General features: G+C 38.0%; 1 protein-coding gene across 1 annotated transcript in view; it reads right to left on the bottom strand.

Moving 5' to 3' along the window:
- ARL5A (ADP ribosylation factor like GTPase 5A) overlaps positions 1-23,092 on the bottom strand; it is a 28,098-nt gene extending 5,006 nt beyond the window's left edge. Inside the window, exons 1-5 of the mRNA XM_032410540.1 lie at positions 22,724-23,092; positions 10,910-10,970; positions 10,310-10,457; positions 8,473-8,556; positions 2,521-2,672 (exon numbers count right to left, since the gene is read on the bottom strand). Coding sequence (XP_032266431.1) covers positions 2,521-2,672; positions 8,473-8,556; positions 10,310-10,457; positions 10,910-10,970; positions 22,724-22,769 — 491 coding nt within the window. The 5' untranslated portion in view covers positions 22,770-23,092. The remainder of the gene's footprint in view (positions 1-2,520; positions 2,673-8,472; positions 8,557-10,309; positions 10,458-10,909; positions 10,971-22,723) is intronic.

Raw genomic sequence — 23,092 nt, 5'->3', positions numbered from 1 at the left:
ACTGTTCATCAAAGCATTTTTAATAGGTAAAAGTAAAATTTAAATACCTAGAAATAGAGAAAAAATTTAATATAGAACACTGATATCATGAAATAGTAAAAACTTCCTTTCAAAGACAATTTTATAGTATGATAAAATGCTCATGATATAAATGAAATAAAAGTGGCAGGATATTAAACTAAATATATAGTTGAGGTGGTAAAACAAAGTATACACATGTATGTTACATCTATATATTTTAAAAATTTGAAGGGAATAAAATCTCTTAATCATTAATACCAGTTACTAGTGAACAATGTGTAATTGAGAACAGCACAAAATATAGAAAGAGATGTTCACTGTGATAATAAAACTAAATGATTAGCGAGAGGAAAATGGTTGTACATATAACAAAATGAAAGAATGTTATAAAATATTAACTATTATCTATGAGGAGCTTTTATAGATATGACAAAATATACTACCATGTTTAATTAAAAAACACCAGAACTCAGATTTTTGTGGAAGTATGAACCTAATAATGTAAAAGAAGAAGAAAAAGAAGAAAAGACAATGAGGTAAATAAATGGTTATCTTGGTGTTGGCTCATACTTTCCCTACTGTTAGTAGATTCCTTACTTTTAAACTACTGATAGGAAATGGTGCAAAATAATAAAAATAATAGGCAAATAAAGTAAGTCCAAACTGTTAAATGAACAGTAGTTACCTAACTGCAAACTAGAAACTGTGCTAAGCACTTAATACCCATTATCTTAATCTTTACAGATTAAAGGACCAGAACCCTTCCCATACTACAAGAGGGAACCCAAGGCTTAAAAGACGCTAGCAAATGGCAGAGGTGGGAGTCAAAATGCCAACCAACCAATACTAAAACCTAGAGCTTAGATCAAGGTGGCCGGACTGCAGAAGGGAAACATTTTCTCCAAAACCAAACATTTCCACTTGATAACTACTGCAGAGGGAAGCCCACATAAACCAAAAATTAGAAAGATATAACATCATCCATTGATTTCCTCTTTTAAAAATGAAACTGCCATGGTTCGTATCTATCCTAACTAATGATATATTTCCACATAATTACTCCAAGTATTTAAGTCAAATCTTCTGCCAATCCTCCATGATCTTTGTTGTCAAATTTAGTATTAAAATCAGTGCTTTTGCTTAAAGACCTTTGGTAGACAAATATAACGTATAAAGATATACCTGTATCAACAAGTATTCAACTATTTGACAAAGAAATATGTAATGGATAAGGTATTTTTACCTAAATGAGTATGTGGACAATGGGTATTATCTGTGACTTTTTTTTTTTAAACTATAAACATATTTACTTTTTTGAGGTTCTAATTATGTTCTATCAATCGTCTGTAATCAGGTAATAGGGCCTTCTATTTCACTAAGATTCAGCTTCATCTCCAATTTACTTCTTTTTTCTCTGCTTTTAAATACATACATGAGGGATTCTAAATAGAGGTCTTAAATTTGGGGTTGAGGTTCTTCTGATATTAGGCAAGACCAGAAGCTTGGGGCAGAAACAGATGAGGTAGCTGAAGTGGGAGAAATTCTCAAGACCATGGTGAAGGTGAACTAATACAATGAGTTACTAAAGCTATCTATCTCTGCCCTGAGCTTCTACCCTATCCTATACCTCAAATTTAAGACCTCTAATTAGAATCTTCATCTCCAATTTAATTATTTTTCAATCCTCTTAAATACACAGATCCACCGTATTTTGGAAAAACAACTACAACGAAAACCTTAACTTGCTCATCTCTTTCAGCTTTTAAACCTATTTCTAACCTCCTTTATTCCATCTCTCCTAATAGTGCTCTCTCCTTCTTCCTCATCCTTGACCTTATATTTAACAATGCTGACAACCACTTCTTTCTTGAAATCCTTTCATCTCTGGGCATTAGACTAGGGCAAAATTCTACTGCAGGCATCTACCTTTCTTTTCCAAACCAGGAACCTTCGTGCCAAACTCTCTCCAATTTCCCACCCCTTTTTTAAAGTGCAACAACCCCCTCTTGACCACACTAGTGGCAAAATGAGTATCCCCAAATTAGTCTCACACTTGAATCCTTTCCTAGTTCAGCTTCTTCATGGATAAAATGTAAATTAAAACCAAAAAGTCCACAGGATTGTTATCACAACTAAATGATACACTGTATGGAAAGCACTCAAGGCACAGGACATTACAGTGTTAAGACCCACCACCAGTGCAAGAACTGTTTCCTGACTTGTCCAGCACTCCGTGACACTCCCATTTCTCTGAATTCCTAGAGCAATTCTATCATCTATTTGTTCATGTGGATTAGTTCAGTATGTTTACACGTATTACACACATGTTTTATGTTTTATTCTTTACAGAACCAAGCTAAAAACTCTCTAATTACACATAAGGACTATGTCTCACATCTCTCCCTTACATTGTTTTATACATGGTAGCCTTAAATATTTATTGATTTTAAGAATACATGTTTCTAAAATAAAGACGTGTTTTCCGAAAGGAACTCTTACCCCTCGCCAGTAAGAGCACAGCATGCCTGGATATGCCACTGGTGATCTTTAATAGAAGTTAGTTTCAAAAACTGGGAGATTTCTGCTACAGTCATGCATTCTTTAACATCTTGTTTATTAGCAAAAATCAGCAATCCAGCTTTCCGTAGGTCCTACAGAAGCAAACAAAACTGTAAAGGCCAGTGCATTTTACTCAGAGATTTTCCAACTCAATTAACCGAATACTTTTGATCTTTTAACCTAGAATTCCTCAACCACTTGACATAAAAGCATCTTACAGCTCTTATGCTGATGGACAGTAAACTTAAAACTAAACATATTTTAAATAAACACTTCTATATTTGTATGGATTTACATATTTCTTATAGCCCTAAATAACATTTTTTTATGATCCTAAGTGCTATAGTTAACAGTCATATCTTCAAATACATATTTACCCCTCCCCCTAACCCAAAACTAGGTTTCCATGGCTAAGAGCTACTCTTTAGCATGGCAAGAGATTTTCAAAATTCTACCCCAATCTATTCTTTAGGTACCCATACCTAAAGCTAGTATCTTCCAGGTGCATAGGAAACAAACTAATTCATCATATACAATGTATGCCTTAGGGCCTTAGAGTTTAATTCTCAGTTGGAAGGTGCTATCCTAAACCAATCCTATTCTTCTGAGACCTAGGTCCTCTATCTTTGTTCATGAAGATTTCTTAGATTTGAATATTCAATAGGGCCATTTTTGTTAGCATTAAGTTTATCGTATTTCCCAATTAGTAAGTTCTATCACTTCTAGGCTTTGCCTCTGAGGCAAATTCTTTAATTTTTCTGAATTTGTTCAAAACCAGGTTTGAACTGAGATCTTCCCGCTATAGCTGCTGCCCCTCATTTATAAAATCCTGAGACTACCACCTACCTCCTGGGGATGTAGTTTGAATGAATGAACTACTACATGAAAAACACCCCAGTTCAGTACCTGGCTTTGGGTAACAGTCCAGTAAATATTAGTTCACTTATTGCCCTGAAAATGAGGGTCATCTTTACCTTTCTGCATACCCCAAAGTGACTGGTTTAATGTTTTACTCACAAAGCAGGCAAATGGTTATTCATCTCCTTTTGCTCTATCCTACCCTTCCTTTTCCCATTTTTAAAGCCAGATACTTCCTTGATAATCTATTGAAAGTTATGGACCTTTGGCTCATAAAAATGTACATATGTATATATGCAAAAAAAGATTTTCATATGATGTTAGGGTGTTAAAAGATACCCTGAAGTCCATTCATGGATCCTGAATTAAGAACCCATGATGGATGCACTCAACTGGTAGATTCGGCATATATATATATGTATATATATATATATATACACACATATAAAGTGATTCTGAGAAAACTAAGGTTTTAGTGCTGTGCTTGCAAATTTTCTCAACTGTGTTGAATGATATCATTCTTCTTAGGTATTTTTATAGGATATTTTGATTTCAATCCTGTGTATATGTGTTTGAAACAAGAAAGTCTTTAGTATATACAAACTGACATTGCTCCACATTATTTTACTCTGTGAGAACAGAGTTTCAATAATCTCTTTTTTTTTTCTGGTGTCAATAAAAAATATAAGTAATAAATTTCTTATTTGGTTAAAAGGAGTTATGCAAAATGTTTTATATAACAGTCAAGATAGACTTTTAGTTACAGCGCCCTCTGCAGGATGGCAGCTATGCTACCACAGTTAATGACAGAGTTACCTGAAAAGCATGGTCAGAAAGGGATACTCTAAAAATGTTAAGTTTTAAGATTTCACAATTTATTTTACCTATGTTCAGTTTACCTGTCTATATAAAATGCAAAAAGTTGAAGAGATGGACTATAGCCAGTATATCTAACTATATTCATTATCAAGGATCAAATACTTTTTCTCCTACCCTAAATGGAAAACAGAACACGTATCAATAGTTGATATGTTGCTGAATCCCTGAGTAGGTGGACTTTCCATGGAATGGAATTCCTATCTTCCTATCTTCCAGGTTTCAATATCTCTTGCTAGAGTATGCTGAAATCTTATATAGGTCAGGACTGCTAAAGCTGGCATGTTCAAAGAGCACATTTCTGACATTAGAAATACCTGGTACAAGTTAGAACACATCATTTATGCTATTTTATTTGCATGTAATCTATACTCATCACTCCTGGTGATGAAATTTGGAGAAGCCCCTAGGCTGAAAATTGGAAAACATAAAAAATAAAGCTATTTATTGTAGGTCTCAAAATAAAACCCATACTGAATCTAATTTTTCTAGATTTCACTGGCTCAAATTTTTAAATTTGGGCTTCTTGTTTTAAAAAAACAAATAATAACTACTTTCCCTATTTCTGAGTATTTAGGAAGAGAAGAAAATCTTCTTTTACTTTTTATTAAATAACCTCAGGACTAATTATGTATTATGTTAACAACAGAAAAGAGAGATATTGGATTAAGGCTGCTCATCAACTTGACTTAATAAGAGGTCAAAGTACAAGGTGAATAGTGGTGATTTTTATACATCAGCCATTTTAAACTGTGAAAAAACTTTCTGCTACCTATTACAGATTGTTGTGAAGAGTCTAAAAATATTTTTTCATTTAGTCAAGATGAACAGCAGCACATGCAAGACATATTTACTTAGCATCTTCCATATGCCATATGCAGTTGTCAATTTGTTTCTCAAAGCTTCATTTGTGAAGATAATTCCTAGAAGGTGAGTCACTCTGAATAAACTTTCATCTATCCTTTTGTGTTTGGAACTATTTTAAAATTCATGAGCTTCAAAGTTTTGCACTTCATTTAAGATGAGGCTTTCAGGGGGCGCCTGGGTGGTTTGGTGGGTTAAGTGTCTGCATTCAGCTCAGGTCATGATCTCAGGGTCCTGGGATGGAGCCCTACATGGGCTCCCTGTTCAGTGCGGGGTCTGCTTCTCCCTCTGCCCCTCCTCATGCCACACTTGTGCTCGCGCGCTCTCTCTCTCAAATAAATAAATAAAATCTTAGAAAAAAAAAAAAAAGCTTTCAGAAATATTTAAAATTGTTTTATAGTTTTGTATCTAGTAATACATGTAAAGCATCATTATTAGTGATAATAAGATTTTGTTGGTTACTATGGTACATATGAAACACCTGACTAAACCCATGTCAAAATTTGTTTTTCACTCATATTCTCATTCTTTGATCCATTTGCCCCTTCCCAAACTACCTATTTGGCTCTTCCTGACCCTATTAGATGGCTTAATCTAGCTCCCAACTTCATCCGTAATTCCTTTCTTTTCTGGCAATCTCCCCATTCAGTCTCTTACTTTCCAGCGAGGCCTTATTTCTTAACAAAGGGCCTGAATGATGAGAATGCCTAAATTCAAATCCTGGCTCTTAAAAATCTGGTCAAGTCACTAATTTTCTGGGCCTCAGTGTACTCATCCATAAAAGATTGGTAACATCCATTAACAGATGAAGTTAAGTGACCAGCTCAAGTTAATACTCCCAGCTAGCAAAATTCAATGACTTTGTTTGAGTCTTACTACTGGGCTCTTTGATCCTGCTACATACTGGCAAATTAGAATAAGAATCAAAGGAGGAGGCTACCTGTTAAGATAGTGAAAAACAGCCAAAAGACAAATACATATGTGTCTTATTTTTCTTTTTCCTAAGTCTTCATAAAACAACAATAACCCCTTGATGTAAAAATCAAAGGGAAAATAAAAAAGAAAAGAAAATCCTTAGATTTCTACCTATTTTATAGCTTATTATTTATTTCCCAAACTAGAATTGAATCTTTTAAATGCATGATTAGCAACATGTATTTAAAAAAAAAAAAATCCAAGGGGTTTAATAGAGCTGCCAGAATCAATCCAAAATGGGACACTGCATCATGGTGGGCATGATCACCACACAGAAAACAAGGACTTCTGGGGCGCCTGGGTGGCTCAGTTGGTTAAGCGATCTACTCTTGATTTTGGCTCAGGTCATGATCTCAGAGTCATGAGATCAAGCTCCGCATCAGGCTCCATGCTGACAGTTGGAGCCTGCTTGGGATTCTCTTTCTCCCTCTCCCTCTGCCCCTCCTCCCTACTTGCACACACTCTCTCTCCATTAAAAAAAATTAATATGAAACGTCATTACAAAGACATCCAGTTTTTTTTTTAGATTTATTTATTTATTTGAGGGGGGAGGGGCAGTGGGATAGAGAATCCCAAGCAGACTCCACACCAAGCGCAGAGCCCAACGCGGGGCTCGATTTCACAACCCAGAGATCATAGCCTGAGCAGAAACTGAGTCAGATGCTTAACCAAATGTGCCACCCAGGCATCCCAAAAAGAAATCCCAATTTTCTTAAGCTTTGTTAAAATTCCATTAAAATTAAAAATTAAATATATATCTAAATATTAATTTTTCTATTTCCACCTATAAATGAGTTGAGAAAGTAACATCTACAATGAAAGGCATACATACAAAAAAAATCAATTGCTACTACAGTATTATATGATTTTATAGTTACTATTATCAGTACTGACTATATTATTTAGTTTATTTAATTTTTAAATTATGCTACCAGTAATACTTCTCAAAGACTAAGAAAATGTGGCTAGTCGTATAGTTTTGTTTAGTCAAAGGGACAGTATCAGAGAAACCCCTAAGAGCAACAACATTTAAATATTAGTCTGATAACTGAGTTATACAATCAAGACTTGCTAAGTGCCCATGAGACTTTAAAGTCTCGTTTCCAGGGTGCCTGGGTGGTTCAGTTGGTTAGGTGTCTGCCTTCTGCTCAGGTCATGATCTCAGGATCCTGGGATCAAGCCCCATGTCGGCTCCCTGCTCATCAGGGAGTCTGCTTCTCCCTCTTCCCCACCCTTTGCCCCTCCTCCTATCATGTGTGCACGCATGCTCTCTCTCTCTCAAATAAAAAAATCTTTAAAAATATATATATAGATACAGATATAGATATAGATATCTATATAGATTCCTTGGATGCCTGGGTGGCTCAGTCACTTAAGCATCTGCCTTCGGCTCAGGTCATGATCCCAGGGTCCTGGAACCTAGTCCCACGTCGGGCTCCCTGCTCCGCAGAAAGCCTGCTTCTCTCTCTCCTGCTCCCCCCGGCTCCGGAGGAAGCCTCCCTCTCCCTCTGCTGAGTTCAGTTACCCCAGCGTTTCTCTACAGCAGACAGCACTGGGAGGAGCATCTTCCCGCGCATCTCCATGCATCTGCCCACTGCTCCCCCTGCTTTTGCCCGCTCTCTCGCGCTCTGACAAATAGATAAAATCTTTACAAAAAAATTCATTTCCAATGATAACCTTCTGTATAATTAATCTATACAAAATGCAAAATGTAATCCAATTTAGGTCTTTTCACCCAGGAAAACTTGTAGACCAAATTAATCTAGGATAAAAGAAATAAAATTCTACAAACTGATTCCACAATCTTTCTGCTACTTCCAGATACACTTCCAATTTGGCAAGTGTCAAAATTATAAAGCAGGAATGGCCAGCAGATAAAATAACCTTTTAAAAAATTTGAAGTAGAGGTGCCTGGCTGGCTCAGTTGGTAGAACATGTGACTGTCAATCTTGGGGTCATGAATTTAAGCCCCATGTTGCGTGTAGAGCTTACTTAAAAAAAATTGTTTCAAAATTAAAAGTTTATTTAATAAATAAATAAAAACTGGACTAGTATTGTCATGTGAAAGTAGAAAGAACAAATGTGACAGAAATACCACATACAGGGGCACCTGGCTGGCTCAGTCAGAAGAGCATGCAACTTTTGATCTTGGGGTTGTGAGTTCGAGCTCCACATTGGGTGCAGAGGTATGAAAGAGAGAAAGAAAGAAAGAAAGAAAGAAAAGAAAGAAAAGAAAGAAAGAAAGAAAGAAAGAAAACCTCCCCCCAACACCATACATACACACACACACGCACACACGTAAGCCGGAATCTTACTTACCTCATGGGCTAACATTTTATAGAGTTCTTCTCTAGTTACAGAAATCCTTTCTCTGTCTGTACTGTCCACAACAACTATTACAAACTAAAATAATTACAAAAAAATTAGTGATTATACAATTTGATATTTATAAAATTTATAGAGTACTTACTTGATTTATAGACCACAAATATCAAGAATTTAGAACCTCATGATATGGCATTATTGGAAAACCAAGGATACCTACTAAACATTGTGAAGCCTAAAGGTTTGATCCATTTCTAATTCAAATATTGTTTGCTAATTTTTAAGAGAAAATAAGAAAAAAGAATATGATGCCAACACTCTATTAGGATATTAATATTCTAACCAATATGTAACATGTCTGTTTTCTAAATTAATATCTTGAATGGTAATGAGACTATACCCATCTATGTGCACCGAAATCAATATCAAAAAAATACATTATGATCCTAAATTTTAGATATTTCTACAGATATTATTTATTAATATCAATTTGAAACTCTAAAAGGGCATGATAATGGGAATAATGTGACAGCTAAATCAATTTTTAAAAATCAACAAATTGAAAAAATAAATCCGTATCTAAAACCATGCTCTCTTCTTTATGTAAATGGTACCTGCTGTCTGCAAGCACAACTCTCCTGAACTGATGATGAGACTAGCGTCAGAAGATGCAATGAGACTCGTAAAGGAGCGGTGCAGTACTGAGCTCCACTGCACCTCTTCCTCACCTCTACGAGCACCAAAAACCACTAGGGAAACAGGAGCAGAAGTGGTCACTTTATGATGGCACAGGTAATGCCATCAGGCTAACTTTGACTGCTTATAATTAACATGCACTATTTATTTTTTAGATCTAGCTTTTCATTTCCAGATAAACCACTGGTAATTTGCAGGGTCTTTTCTATTTTTCAGATTTCATTAACAATACGGCAGATGGCTGAGAACTGCTACTTTACCTCTACTCTCACTTGATACTTACTGATATGTGGCTTTATTACTATAAGACCGGTTCTATTCCAAGGCATTTTAATAAAACTGTTAATTTTTAAGATGTTGTCATAAGTTTGATACCTGCAGCATTATACATAGACGTACTAGCCATATACACCTTCCCTTTTCCAAAAAACATGATCAAATGCTTAGTGAAGTTTTAGGGGATCAACTCATTAGAGACACTTAATAGTGTCTTAATAACATAATATTCATGTTTATACACATTTGGAGTTTTATTACCTTATAATCAGCACTACAAAAATGATTGTCACAGCCTTTCAATTTATAAAATCGGTACAATGAAGCTCTCAAACGTCATAGGTCTGAAATTTCCTCTTGGGAAATAACATGTAAATAAAAACATATGATTATGTCTAAATTGCTTTATAACCAAAAAGAAAAAGAATTCTTTTATGTGCAATTGTGCTGCATTAAAGAACATACATAGTAAAAGTTTGGCCAGGATTCAATCCTCCAGGACCCTCTCATTTAACTAGGATTTTCTCTATGCCTACAAAAATAAATAGTAAGAGAGAAATGAAATGACAAACTATGAGATGGAACTCACTATAAAAACAACTACTTAAGACAAGTTGTGGGATCAATACATAATCAGACTAATCAATTACTCCCTCATTCCAATTCTCCCTACAGAGGTTCAATGACAGTAGTTACACAATGACACTGAAAGAGGGAATCAAAGATTCCACTATGTTTAAACTCTACTTTTATTAACATACTGGGCTATTTCAAAAAGATTAACTATAAGAGTTCACATCTAGAAGATGTTTCCCAAGCATTCTGTTCATAGAAGTTTTAGTATATTAAGAAACATTACCTCTGTGTTAGTATAGTAAGTGTTCCAAGAAGAACGAAGAGATTCTTGGCCACCAATATCCCACATTAGAAAACGTGTATTATTAATCACGATTTCTTCTACATTACTTCCTATTGTAGGTGATGTATGTACAACTTCATTCATAGAACTGGGGGGAAAAAAGTTCAAATATATTACAATTAGCAAGGAAGCAAGATTGTTTGAGCATTTTTCAATTAAGGGATAAATCAGCATGAGTTTTTATATTCATACCCAAATGGCCCTTTCTGCTAGCTCGTAAGAGTGAGTTAAGGGTTTAAAGAGAGCTGGGACTAGGTAGTGAACTATCTTAAATACTCTAGATTCATTCCCAGAACCAAATAAACAGTATTTCTCTACTTTCTACAAGCAAAAAAAAGTGAGCATGCTCTATGTCATATAAATTCCTAGTTCTCTTGAAACAGTTGCTTAAATCTGGCTCCTGGTTTATAGTCAACCTGTCTTCTTACAGAATAATTTAGGTTCCATATAATTTTTTTATTGCTTTAATCAAGTATCACCCAGGCAGAAAAAATAACTGTGAACAGTTAAAAAAAAAAATTTAAAGTAGTTAATACTTACAATTGGTAAAGGATGGTAGTTTTCCCTGCATTATCCAGCCCAACAATGATAACTTTGTGCTCTGAAATAAAAAAAACACCAGCATTTAATTAAAAACAAAAATTTTTAAATTTTCTATTTTATCCATTCTTTCCAGCTATGTTATAGTTCAGTGCATGGCACTTCTTACTTTTTTGGAACTCAAAAGAATATCCTAGCAAGACCAGCAGAAGTGTGCCATTAATTTCACCTTCCCACCCTCTCATTCTACACAGAGAACTCTCACCTTTTTAGGAAGTCAGAAACACTATATTCTTTCTAGTCTATGGAAGTCTACTCTCACTAAAGTATCCCAAATGTAACCACAATTTAAAAATGACTTAAAGCGTAAATGTTTCACACTAGACTAGGCCATTTAAGTTCTAACTGTGAAATTTAGGCATCAACTGGGTAAAGTGGAATAAAATGAGAAGGAAAAAAAGGTCAGCCTTTAAATCTGGTAGCAGAAGGCCAGGTCCCATCATAGGTGATCGAAACTATCTGAGTACATTTAATACACCTGTTCTAACCTAACAACCAAATCTAAGGATGTATGGTTATGGTGGCAGTGACCCGCCGCCCCCACCTTGGCCTCTATGGCACCACTTTCTCTAAGTTCTCTTCCTCCATCTCTTGATATTTTTTTTCCTACTGACTCCTCTTCCTTGGGTCTTCCTTCAAAAACATCTGTTTCCCAGAGCTGTCTTCTTGCATTCTCTTCACATTTTATCAAGGCATTCTTAGGACCCATCTATTTCTATGCTATCCAAAAACTATTCCAAAGATAGCAGTGTGTGGAAGAAGCTCATTTCCAAAGATGGCCTCTGGATACTCATGTCCCCCTATAGTCTTCCCTTGCTCCTGACCCCCTGTGAACCTAATGGGTCCTATGACTTTTTTTTTTTTGTGGATATATTAATTGTTCTTTTTTTTAATTATATGTTAATCACCATACATTACATCATTAGTTTTTGATGTAGTGTTCCATGATTCATTGTTTGCAAAGAACACTCAGTGCTCCATTCAGTACGTGCCCTCTTTAACACCCATCACCACGCTAACCCATCCCTCCCACCCCCCTACCTATGACTCACTTTTAACCAACAGAATATAACTGAAGTGATGCTGCATGACTTCCAAGCCTAGATCATTACAAACCTTGCAGCTGCTGCCTGGCTCTTTTGGACAACTCTCCTTGGAGTAAACCAGACACCATGTAACAAGTCCTACTATCCCAAAACCACTATATAGATGAGTGAGAAAGCCTAGACTAATTGTGTGGTCTGACGTTGTGGGGAGAGATCACCCCATGGTTGCCCCTAGCTTTTCCAGCCATCCCAGCTGAGACATCAGACACACAAATAAAGCAGCCATCTTGGATATGCAGCCAAGTCAAGCTATAGATGACTCTAGTTCTAGCTGCCAACTGCAACCAAATGAGAATCCCAAGCTAGAACTTCCTAGCTGAGCTCAGTCAAATCACAGAACCATGAGAAATAATTAAAAATTATTGCTTTAAGTTACAACATTTAGGAGTGGTTTGTTACACAGCAGTAGATAACACAAGCACTATGGAAAAAATATCTATAATTATGTGACCTTGGGCAGATAACTTATTTCTCTAACCCTAAGTTTCCTCACTATAAAACAGGGAGGGATAACAATACCTATCTTTCAGGGTTGTACAATGATTAAGATAGCACATGAGTAGTGCCAACCACCAAGAGAGAGAGTTCCTAATCCATGTTTCCAAATCTCTCCTAAACTCCAATCTATCTAGTGGACAGACACAGTGCCACTCAACATATCCAAAACCCAACATTCAAATCTTTTTCTAAATCTATCATACCTAACTAATTTGCTTAATGACATTACCACGAATTCAGATGCCCCTGGAATTTATTCAGTTTTTCCCTCAACCCCAACATCTAATTTGTCACCAAGTTCTATGTATTCCCCCTCAAAAATATATCCTGAACCTGCCTCCTTCTGACTGTCCTAGTTGTAGTCCCTTCTCATTTCTTACTGTAAAACCTTCCCTAGGTGGACTGTCTCCAATCCACCTTTCTACTGTTTCTACAGTAATTGTTCTACACTACAAAGCTGGTTAACACCACTCTTAGTTAAATGATGGCTCTGCGGGGACGCGTGGGTGGCTCAGTCAGTTGAAGTGCCTGACTCTTGATTTCAGCTCAGGTCATGATCTCAGGGTCGTGAGACTGAGCCCCATGTGGAGCCTGCTTCATGCTTAAGATTCTCTCTCTCCCTCTGCCACCCCCCCCCCAAACTTGGGCATGCCTTCTCTTCTTCTCTCTAAAAAATAAATAAATAAAAAATAAATGACAGGTCTCCATTTTGACAGGAAGACAAGACACACGTTTTCAGCCTAGTAAATAAAGACAGCCATAACTGACCAGGCTTCAGCTTTATCTCTCACCACTACCAGCAGGTGTCTAAGCTGAAATTCAAGCCATTCTCCCCACATAAGCCACATATCTTCACAGCAAACATTTTTCTACCTCTACTCAGTTTTTCCTTGAGCTGGAATTATCTTCTCCAATTCTCCATTTAGGGAATTTCTACTAATCTTTTAAATTTAGTTTTCCCCCCAAAATCACTTTCTCATGCTTTTCCACAATACCTCTAACATAGCACTTATCATAATTATTTACACATACACTAATCTTCAAAGCTTAATGAGGCACCCTTCCAGCGTATAGATCACATGCTAATCATCTTCATAATCCCAGTAACTACAACTTTTCCTGGCACAAGGTACTCAATAAATGTTGAAATAATTCATATTTACCCTATAAATAATAAATGAGGATTATAAATATAAATAATAAATAAATAGAGGATTATAACATGTCACAGTAAGGATATCTTTAAGAAAAGCCTTTTCAATCGGATGGTAGAGGTTTTCCAAATAGTTGTCATTTACCCTGGAGGGGAATACCTCCTATTATACAAAAATAGGAAGATCAAGTAAATAGGAAATTTTAATACAATCCATTTTATCCAATCACTCATCTCTTTGAAGAAAGGGCAAGCAGCTTAGAACCACTAGGGTTCTAAAGAGACATGACCACATTTCCCCCATATAGGTTCTTAAAAATAATTTTAAAGATGCAGGGCCCACTCTTTAATCTTTAGGGATGACTAGGGTAAAGGAACTGAGAAAATGATCAAATACAAAGATGATACTTATTTTAAATAAAGGGTTAATAACATATAGAGGGCATGCTAAGGTAAGTTCAGTTGAATGACCACCAAAAGGCCTCACTGGGTGACATTTCTCTGGTGAATTTGCCTAGTGTATGGCCCTTCATCTCCTAGGTCCACAAACTCAATCCTGCTACTCAGAGTAGACAGGACTCACAGAAGGCAATTCACAGAAGTGACTAATATGTAAACAAGAATGCCAAAATGAGTAACATACAATGAGACCAAATGTTCACAACTACCTGACAGTGCAGTCTAAGGAAGAGTAATAGGGTGGCTGAATTAAAATTGGTTTACTTGGAGAACACAGAATCCCATCAAAGGCAGTTATTTTATAGGCTGTAGTGACTGGATAAGTCCATCTTCACATTAGGGCCATACCTGCATTAGGGCCAGACTATTGAATTCTTTAAGCAAGGCATCTTTTCACCTGGAAAGTTTTTTTTTTTTTTTTAAAGATTTATTTATTTTAGACAGAGCGAGCAAGCGAGCAAGTGCACAGGGGGGTGGGGGCAGAGGGAGAGAAAGAATCCTCAAGCAGAGTCCCTGCCGAACACAAAGCCCAATGCAGAGCTCGATCTCACGTTCTCACAACCCTGAAATCATGACCTGTGCTGAAATCAAGAGCTGGATGCTTAACAGACGGAGCCACCCAGGTGCCCCGCACCTGCAGTTTTCCAATGGCATGGCAGTTTTGCCTCTTTAACTCTATTTTTCTATGTCCCCACGTTAAGCATTCTTCTTTTGATGGCATATCTCTTCTTCAGTTCTATTAATACAAGCACCTATAGACATTTTAATTAGGCAGAATTCACATGCTATACCCTGATCTCTGACTTGGATAAAAGTTTTTTGCTTCCTACTTGAATACTAATTTTTGATAATATCATTCTCAGGGGCACTCAGTAGGAGTCTGTTTGGGATTCTCTCCCTCTGCCCCTCCCCCGTGCTCGCTCGCTCTCTCTCTCTCTCTCAAATAAATAAATCTTTAAAAAATATATCATTCTCAAAATGTCAGCTATTTTTAGTTTCAGGAATACCATTTTGTAACCCCCTTTGTATTGTATTAGCTATAGGACTAAATTTAGACAGACTTGCCAACACTGAGAAAGAAAATACAATTACTCTGACCAATGTGAGAAATACCATTCTAGGGACGCCTGGGTGGCTCAGTCAGTTAAGCTTCTGCCTTCAGCTCAGGTCGTGATCCCAGAGTCCTGGGATCAAGCCCCGCTTCTCCCTCTGCCTGCCGCCCCCCCCCCCCACTTGTGCTCTCTCTGACAAACAAATAAGTAAAATCTTAAAAAAAAAAATACCTTTCTAAAAACAGTACAAAATTAATAGGAGCAAAAACAAACGATACAAATATAGGCAAGAATCTATGATAAATAATTATAAAGAATGACTAAAAAAAAGTGTGTGTGTACAAATTAATACATACAGAGACCCCAAATACAAACAAAAGCATTGTCTCTTACAAAGTCCTTAATCACTTAAAGAGGTTAAACTTTTATTCTAACCATGCGACCATTTTTCAAAGTATTCTGCTACTCTTCTTTTGTAACTGCTTTCAGAGCCTGAGGTACACTGTTTTGGAGCATTCCTAATGGTGGCAGAACCCTTTAACTGCTGAAGATGATTTTGATTTTAAAGGGAGACAAGAGCCACTTGATATTATCTCAGCCATAACGAAGTAAAAGATAGCTAAAATGAGTGCTATCTTTTTGCTGTTAAATGAGGTATGATCCCTAAATGATAATGATTTAAAGATTTGTCTCGAAGGAAATTCTAAAAGGAGTTTCAATATGTATTTTGAGTAATAGCAGACATAGCAGTGGAAAAACTCTCTGGCCTTCTAAAATGATAGTTCTTAGGGTGAAAACTTACCTGGCTTTGTTTTTTAAAGCAGTCTCCTTATTTTAGCCATACACCATAGGACTTATTTCCTGATCCCAAATACAGTACTTTTCTACCTCTTGTATAACGAAGGACTAACTAGACAAAAAAATTCTACAGAAAGATTTTTAAATTTTATTTTATTTATTTATTTGAGAGAGAGGGAGAGAGAGAGTGCACATATGTGAGCGGCAGAGGGAGGGAGGGGCAGAGGGAGAGGGAGCAGCAGACTCCTCATTGAGCACAGAGCCCCATGCGGGGCTCGATCCCAGGACCCTGAGATCATGACCTGAGCAGAAGGCAGACGCTTAACTGACTGAGCGACCCAGGCATCCCCAGAAAGATTCTTTATCATAACTGACCATAAGATGAATATGATAAGCAAGATAAAACGGCTGTGAACACAACCACTATACAATAACACAGACGTAGCCTGAGAAAAAAAGCACATGGCAGAAGAGGCTCATACCAGAGGATTCTATCTTCTCCTAACACAAGTTAGTTGCCTGCTGAGGATAGGACAGGGTTTTTACAGCCACTGTATAGGATGAACTAGAGAATCAATAAGCTGAAATTAGATAACATAACCTGTGAGGGATAAAGATTTAAACTGTTATTAAAAGTCTTTCTTCAGTAGTCCTAGAAATTAAGAAAGCACACTGGGGAGAGAAGGTATGGTGGATGGTACAAGATGAGAATTGTCTGGCATGTTGGAAAACAGGAAAAAAGAGCATCAAAGATGGTGATAGGGGAAGTAATAAAGTAGGTCATACCATTCTCCAAACTGGAAACCTCCCCCCCCCTTCAATTTCATTTTACAAACTCATTAAATTCTTTTGTCACCAAAAATGCATAAATATGCAAACATTTCACCAAACTCTTAAGACATAAATAGGTTTCTAAAGTCCATCAAAGGAATGCAAACTAATATAAATTGAACATACGAGGTTAAAGTATTTTTAACTGAAAAGAAAGAGGGGAGCCTGGGTGGCTCAGTCAGTTACGGTGTGTAATAGGCTCAAAGATAAAGGTGCCAACCTCATGGTAAAAAGCCAGTTTACTACCAAAAACAGGGTTAGATTTTTCAGACTTTCTAATACTGTATCAACTTCCTTTGGAAGTCCTTAGGCTCCTTCACCAGCCCAGCCTATTCCTCCCATTACCAAGATGGAACAGAATTCTATACAAAACCTAAATTTGTAGCCAAAAAGTATTATAAGGCACTTCAAAACAAATACTCCACAAAACCTAAAATATAACATGCATACTAAGAGATAATGTTATTATGGGCAAATGTAATAAAACTTTTAGCTATTCCAATTCTTTGATGCATGTGATTCATTACAGGTTTAGTGTTTAGTATGATTTTTCTTTTAGAGTATCTATGCCACAGCATTCTTACAATTATATTCAGAGAAGCCCAAACAACTACCCACTGTTACAATGCTTGGAATGAATTCTGAATTATCATTTAGGCTTCAGTTTCCCAATCAATACTTTACTGTTTTGTCATGAAAATGTTCCTTGTTTCCCCGCTTCATTTCTTTTCGACTCATCCAGGCAGCCTACCAGTTCCATTCATTGCCAGGTTCTAAAAGTCAATATATATATTCCTCCAACTACCAGTCAGTAAATTAAAAGAAAAGATGTCACTGTCATCCTGGAGGACTTTTATCTCTGTGAATCACACCAAAGTCAAAAACCACAAATACTAAGGCAGATAAATTGAGAGTCATCCTGATTCTTCATCCTCACCTCATATCCAAACTATATGAAACCCTAATTTTATCTTACATAGAGCAAAAAATCCATTTGTCATGTTCTCTATCATTCTCCCAGTTCCTAGCACAGAGCTTGGAATAAAACATGTGCTTAATAGAGTATGAAGAAATAAATCAGATCTGGAAGATAGAAAGATTGGAAAGGCAATATCTGATCGAGTCACTTTGTATTAAAAATTCAATTTTCAAAATCTAAAAGTATCATCAACAAAAAAGTTGGAAAACTAACTTGCTATTTATAACAATGGTAGTGAAGTTTCAGGAAAAAAACAACTTCTCTTTCGCACTAAGAGGTTGCTGAATGAAAAGCAATGACACGACAAAATTAGAGATGCAATCAGGAAAGAGAAACCACACAATAATCTGAATCTGCAAAGTTTAATATAAAGAAAATAACTATTAAAGAGGATCAAAGTAATGAGGGATTGGCTAAAAAAAATAACTCTAAAGAGTATGGGACTGACAAATGTAAGGAGAATCCACTACAATTAGGGGCTGAGCTAGAGCTTCTTCCCACCTCCCAGGACTGAGATGCGGACCTTGTTGGGGCCTGGTTGTGGCTCACTGAATGGCGCAAGAAGTAGCTCGTGGGGACTTGGCCAGTGGATCTTGCTGCAAATTCTCCCTCTAGGGTATTGGGGAAAACGTCATTGAGAGGTATTTTGCCGGAGGGCCTCCACGCTGAAATCAACTGAAGTGGGTGCTAGAAATTGCAGGCAGCTGCTAACCACTATTCAGTGCAGGAGCCAGCCACTAGAGAAGGTGTTCACACTCCTAAAGCAGGGCAGAACCTGCTGAAAGCACACTGTACCCAGGAAGAGAAACTTTCCTCCTGCAATGTCCCTCCAATGCTGTCTACTGATAAAGCTGAATATTGTGCCAGCTGGCAACAGAAAAATATTTAAAGGATCCAGTTCCATACCCACAGAGCTTGCAAGAAGGATGATTTTGGAGCTAAATTTTATCGTCATAGTCCAACCCTTTGGCTACTGAGCTTCAGTATGTACTCTTCTACATATCTGAACTCCCATACAATAAAAAACAACAGCAGCAGGGGCGCCTGGGTGGCTCAGTCATTAAGCGTCTGCCTTCGGCTCAGGTCATGGTCCCAGGGTCCTGGGATCAAGCCCCACATCGGGCTCCTGCTCCGCGGGAAGCCTGCTTCTCCCTCTCCCACTCCCCCTGCTTGTGTTCCTGCTCTCGCTGTCTCTCTCTCTGTCAAATAAATAAATAAAATTTAAAAAAAAAAAACAAAAATCAGCAGCAGAGGTGGCTTTCCCAGCACCAGGCTCCAGCAGCACAGGCAGCTTCAAACATTCATTCTTAACTTACTCTTTTCCTAAAAACCAATCAGAAGAACAATACAGGCTTATCAATAAGGAAATTTCACAACTTATTCATAGTTTACCTAAGTTGAGCTAACGTGAATCCTTCTTATACAAAGACAGTTTTTGTTTGTTTGTTTGTTTGTTTTTAAAGAACACTAACCATGGCACTAGATGATCTTGGTTAAAATCCCAGGTCTATCTCTTTTAACTGCAGAGCCTTAAACAAGTTACCTAATGTTTCTTTGTCCCTGTAAAATGGGGAGAAATCTTCCTCATAGGGTTGTTGTGAAGACTAAATCAACTAAACTGTGTAAAACACTTAGACCCTAACCTTGCATAAGTCAGCAAATGTTAACTGCTGTTATTTTCTATAGAGATGGAGTTAGCTTATTTTCTGTCTCCCCACACTAGAATGAACACTCCATAAAGGCAGGGACGATTTGTGTGTTTTGTTCCCTGCTTTATCCTCACCACCTACAATTCCTGGCACGAACAGGTGCTCAAAAATATTTAATAAACTGCTGATCACAGCCCTTCTATATTAAAAGACATGAGTGGTGGGGTGCCTGGGTGGCTCAGTCGGTTAAGCGTCTGCCTTCGGCTCAAGTGGTGATCTCAGGGTCCTGGGATGGAGTCCCACATCAGGCTCCCTGCTCGGCGGGGAGCCTGCTTCTCCCTCTCCCTCTGCCTACTGCTCTGCCTACTTGTGCTCTGTCAAATAAATAAATAAAATCTTTAAAATAAATAAATAAAATAAAAGACACAAGTGGGAACTCTTCAAAGTCCTAATGTAATAAGGACTTATAGTTTAGTAACTGAGAAACCACAGGGTGGGTGAAAATCAAAGAAAAAAATTATGTCAATCTCTTCTTTATTTTATGTATTTTTTTTTTTTTTCAGGGGAGGAGGCAGAGGGAGAGAGACTCTTAGGCAGGCTCCACGTCCAGCACAGAGCTGGCACAGAGCCCTACATCGGGCTTCATCTCACAACCCTGAGATCATGAACTGAGCTGAAATCAAGAATCGGACGCTTAATCAACTGAGCCACCCAGACGCCCCACCAGTCTCTTCTTTAATAAGACCAATATCTGCAACATATTTCTTCAGTGTTTTAATTTGGCATTTACTAGTCACATGGCCTAGGAAAATCCCTCCACTGGAACCTCATTTTCCTCTTTTGAGAGGGCAAGAATAGCTACTAAGAACTGTTGAAACATTTTTTTTTTCTTTAAATAATGTATACAACAGCATCTAGAACAAAGTTTATAATCTACTGAATTCAAATATCACCTAAAGGCAACCTCTGGTTTTTCAAGTTTGAGCAGTATACAATTAGCTTGCACCGCACTCGACCAAGCTATGCTTAAACTGAAATTATTCTAAAGGTGTTTCAGAAAAAAGAGATATGGTATGGTTTAAGTTTCATCAGGATGGCCAATTCTGCAATCCCCTAAATTCTTCCTTCCAAGAGTTTATGTGAAAAGGACATAGGATTGTGTTATATATCTTCTGAAGGGAAAATAAAGCACCCAAGATATATCTGACATATATAAAATATATATAAGATACTTGTATTTCCAATTTAAAAGAACCAAAAGACCACCGAGTATCTGACACTAGATTTAATAGTGAATATTTTGAAAAGTGACCCTACTGATGACAACCACATCATCTAGCAGAATAGTTTACGCACATTTTCACAATATTTTGACATCTAAATTTCTAAAACTTAACTCCATTAGTTCCCAACACTGAAATAGGTGTCCAGTCAAAAATAACCACAAAATACAGGCAACATGAACACCCTATTAGCAATTTTTAGTAGTAACGATGCAATAGCACTCTCATTATTTACTACCTGCAAGGAGCTGTTGGCAAAGCTCTAATTCCCTCTTAAGTTACAGACACAAATAATTTTATCATTGACTTGAAACAGAAAGTGGAGATACCTCATTTTTCTTGCAAGACTAGAACTCAATCAACAAGCAATATAAATCTCATAGCAGAGCTGAAATACTAATAATAATAGCAGAGCTTCACTAAAAATAATACAAAAATTATGGAGCTTAAAACTAGAATAGATCCTATCTACTACTAACACCACCAATTTTACAGCAATGTAAGTTTTCATTCTTGAGACCTAGAGATTACCTTTTCAAGATTTGTAGGCTCCACAGTCACTTAGTTAAGATCCCTGGTGTTCTACATTGAGAACATCTAGACCCAAATAAATGACTGGGTCTCACTTCTCCTCTTCCAACAGAAAAGCTCGCCAGAGACAGTGCAGTTTAGAACTGGTTTTCTGCACTTTATGAAAAATCCCCGTATCAGAAAAATCATTTGAAATACTACTCTTCCGCAGAGCATCATGTGATCTACACTACCATCTTTTTTTTTTTTTTTTTCTTTTTAGATACACAAGCAATCACAAGTTTAGTTCTGCTCCCTTCCCATCATCTTACAGGAGCAGCTGGGTCATGAAGGAGAAGTGGGGATACGCTGTATATAATAGATGCCATCACTCGTTTAAGTCTTTATTGGAAAACTTTGGGATGTGACACCAACACCCAGCTTACCCAAGAGAGAACAGCAAACCAAGTTACTGACAGCAAAAAATGATAAATCACCCAACTTGACTTAAAAAAGAAACAAATGAACACCACTAACTATACTGTATCTCAATGACTATGGAGTCTTTCTGTTAAAGTTGTATCCTCTTTCCTCAGTTTTAGACACTCATTTTGTAACAAATTTTAATAAACCTGATATGCATTTCCAGGCAGTGTTTGAATTCAGATGAACTTAAGCATCCCTATATGGTAATATAGGTAACTTGCTAGTTACCTATATTAACAAATGTTTCATATGGCAAGTTTTCAAATGCTTTCAGTGAAACACATTTTTAATCCAGCCCCCCCAAAACACCTTCTACTTAAATAATCAATACAAATATGATCTTAAGCTTAACCTTACACACAAATATAAATATGGGAAAAGGAGAGCGGTCTATCACCAATCAGGATGCATTAGTCTCCCCAAAGTGGGGGGTGGAGGTGCAGGGAGGGCTCATAAACCTGAGGTGTATTCAACAAGAGCGATTCCTCCTGTTTTCCGCATTCTGCAACCCTCCGTCGCTCAGTGTTGCGGCTCGGGTCATGACCTATAACCTTCACCCGAGAGCCAGCATTTCTCCGTGCTGTCCAAACCCAGTTGCTGGAGGAAAAGGGGCTACAGGATAGGCCAGGCCGTGCCACTCAGGGACTTCCGACGTGGGGCAAGAAACCTTTTCGACTCCAAATCGAAATCCGAGCAATGGGTGCATTTGCAGAATGGATTTTTCAAGAAGGTCCCTTAAGACAAAAAAACCATTCCCGAACTCGGGAGTGGGAACTGAACGGACCCCGGGCCCGCATCCACGCAGCCCCGATCCAGCGCGGAGACGCCGCGCGACCGTACCGCCCACAATCCGGAAGTATTCGGAGACCACCCCCCTACCCCCCAACACACCCAGCCAGCCAGGGCTGACCCTCTCCCCCACCCGTACGTCCTCGGCCCGCGCCCCTCACCCTGGTGATTGAATAGTCTCCATATCCTGGTGAAGAGAATTCCCATTCTTGGGCAGCGGACCCCCCTCCAGCCACCCGGGCCGCCCGGCCTCCCCCGGCTCAGGCTGAAGGGGAGGCGAGAGACGCGCCGGAGCCTCCGCCTCTGCTGCTGCTGCTCCCGCGCTGGCCGCCAGTTCGCTTCCTGGGAACCGGAGGGAGGCCGAAGGCCAGGGCGCCCTGCCGCGTGCGAGGCCCCGCCGCTGCCGCCGCGGCACTCGCCTGGCTCGCGGACATCGCCGCCGCGTTGTCTGCGACGAGCCTCGCGGGCCACCGTCCTCCCCCAGCTCCTCTCGGGCGGCTGCGGTGGTGGCGAGCACGCGGGCGGGGCAG

The sequence above is a fragment of the Phoca vitulina genome, unplaced genomic scaffold (genome assembly GCF_004348235.1).
Source record: "Phoca vitulina isolate PV1807 unplaced genomic scaffold, GSC_HSeal_1.0 scaffold1, whole genome shotgun sequence".
NCBI lineage: Eukaryota > Metazoa > Chordata > Mammalia > Carnivora > Phocidae > Phoca > Phoca vitulina.
The sequence above is the reverse complement of the archived record's forward strand: the minus strand, read 5'-3'. Positions and strand labels throughout refer to the sequence as shown.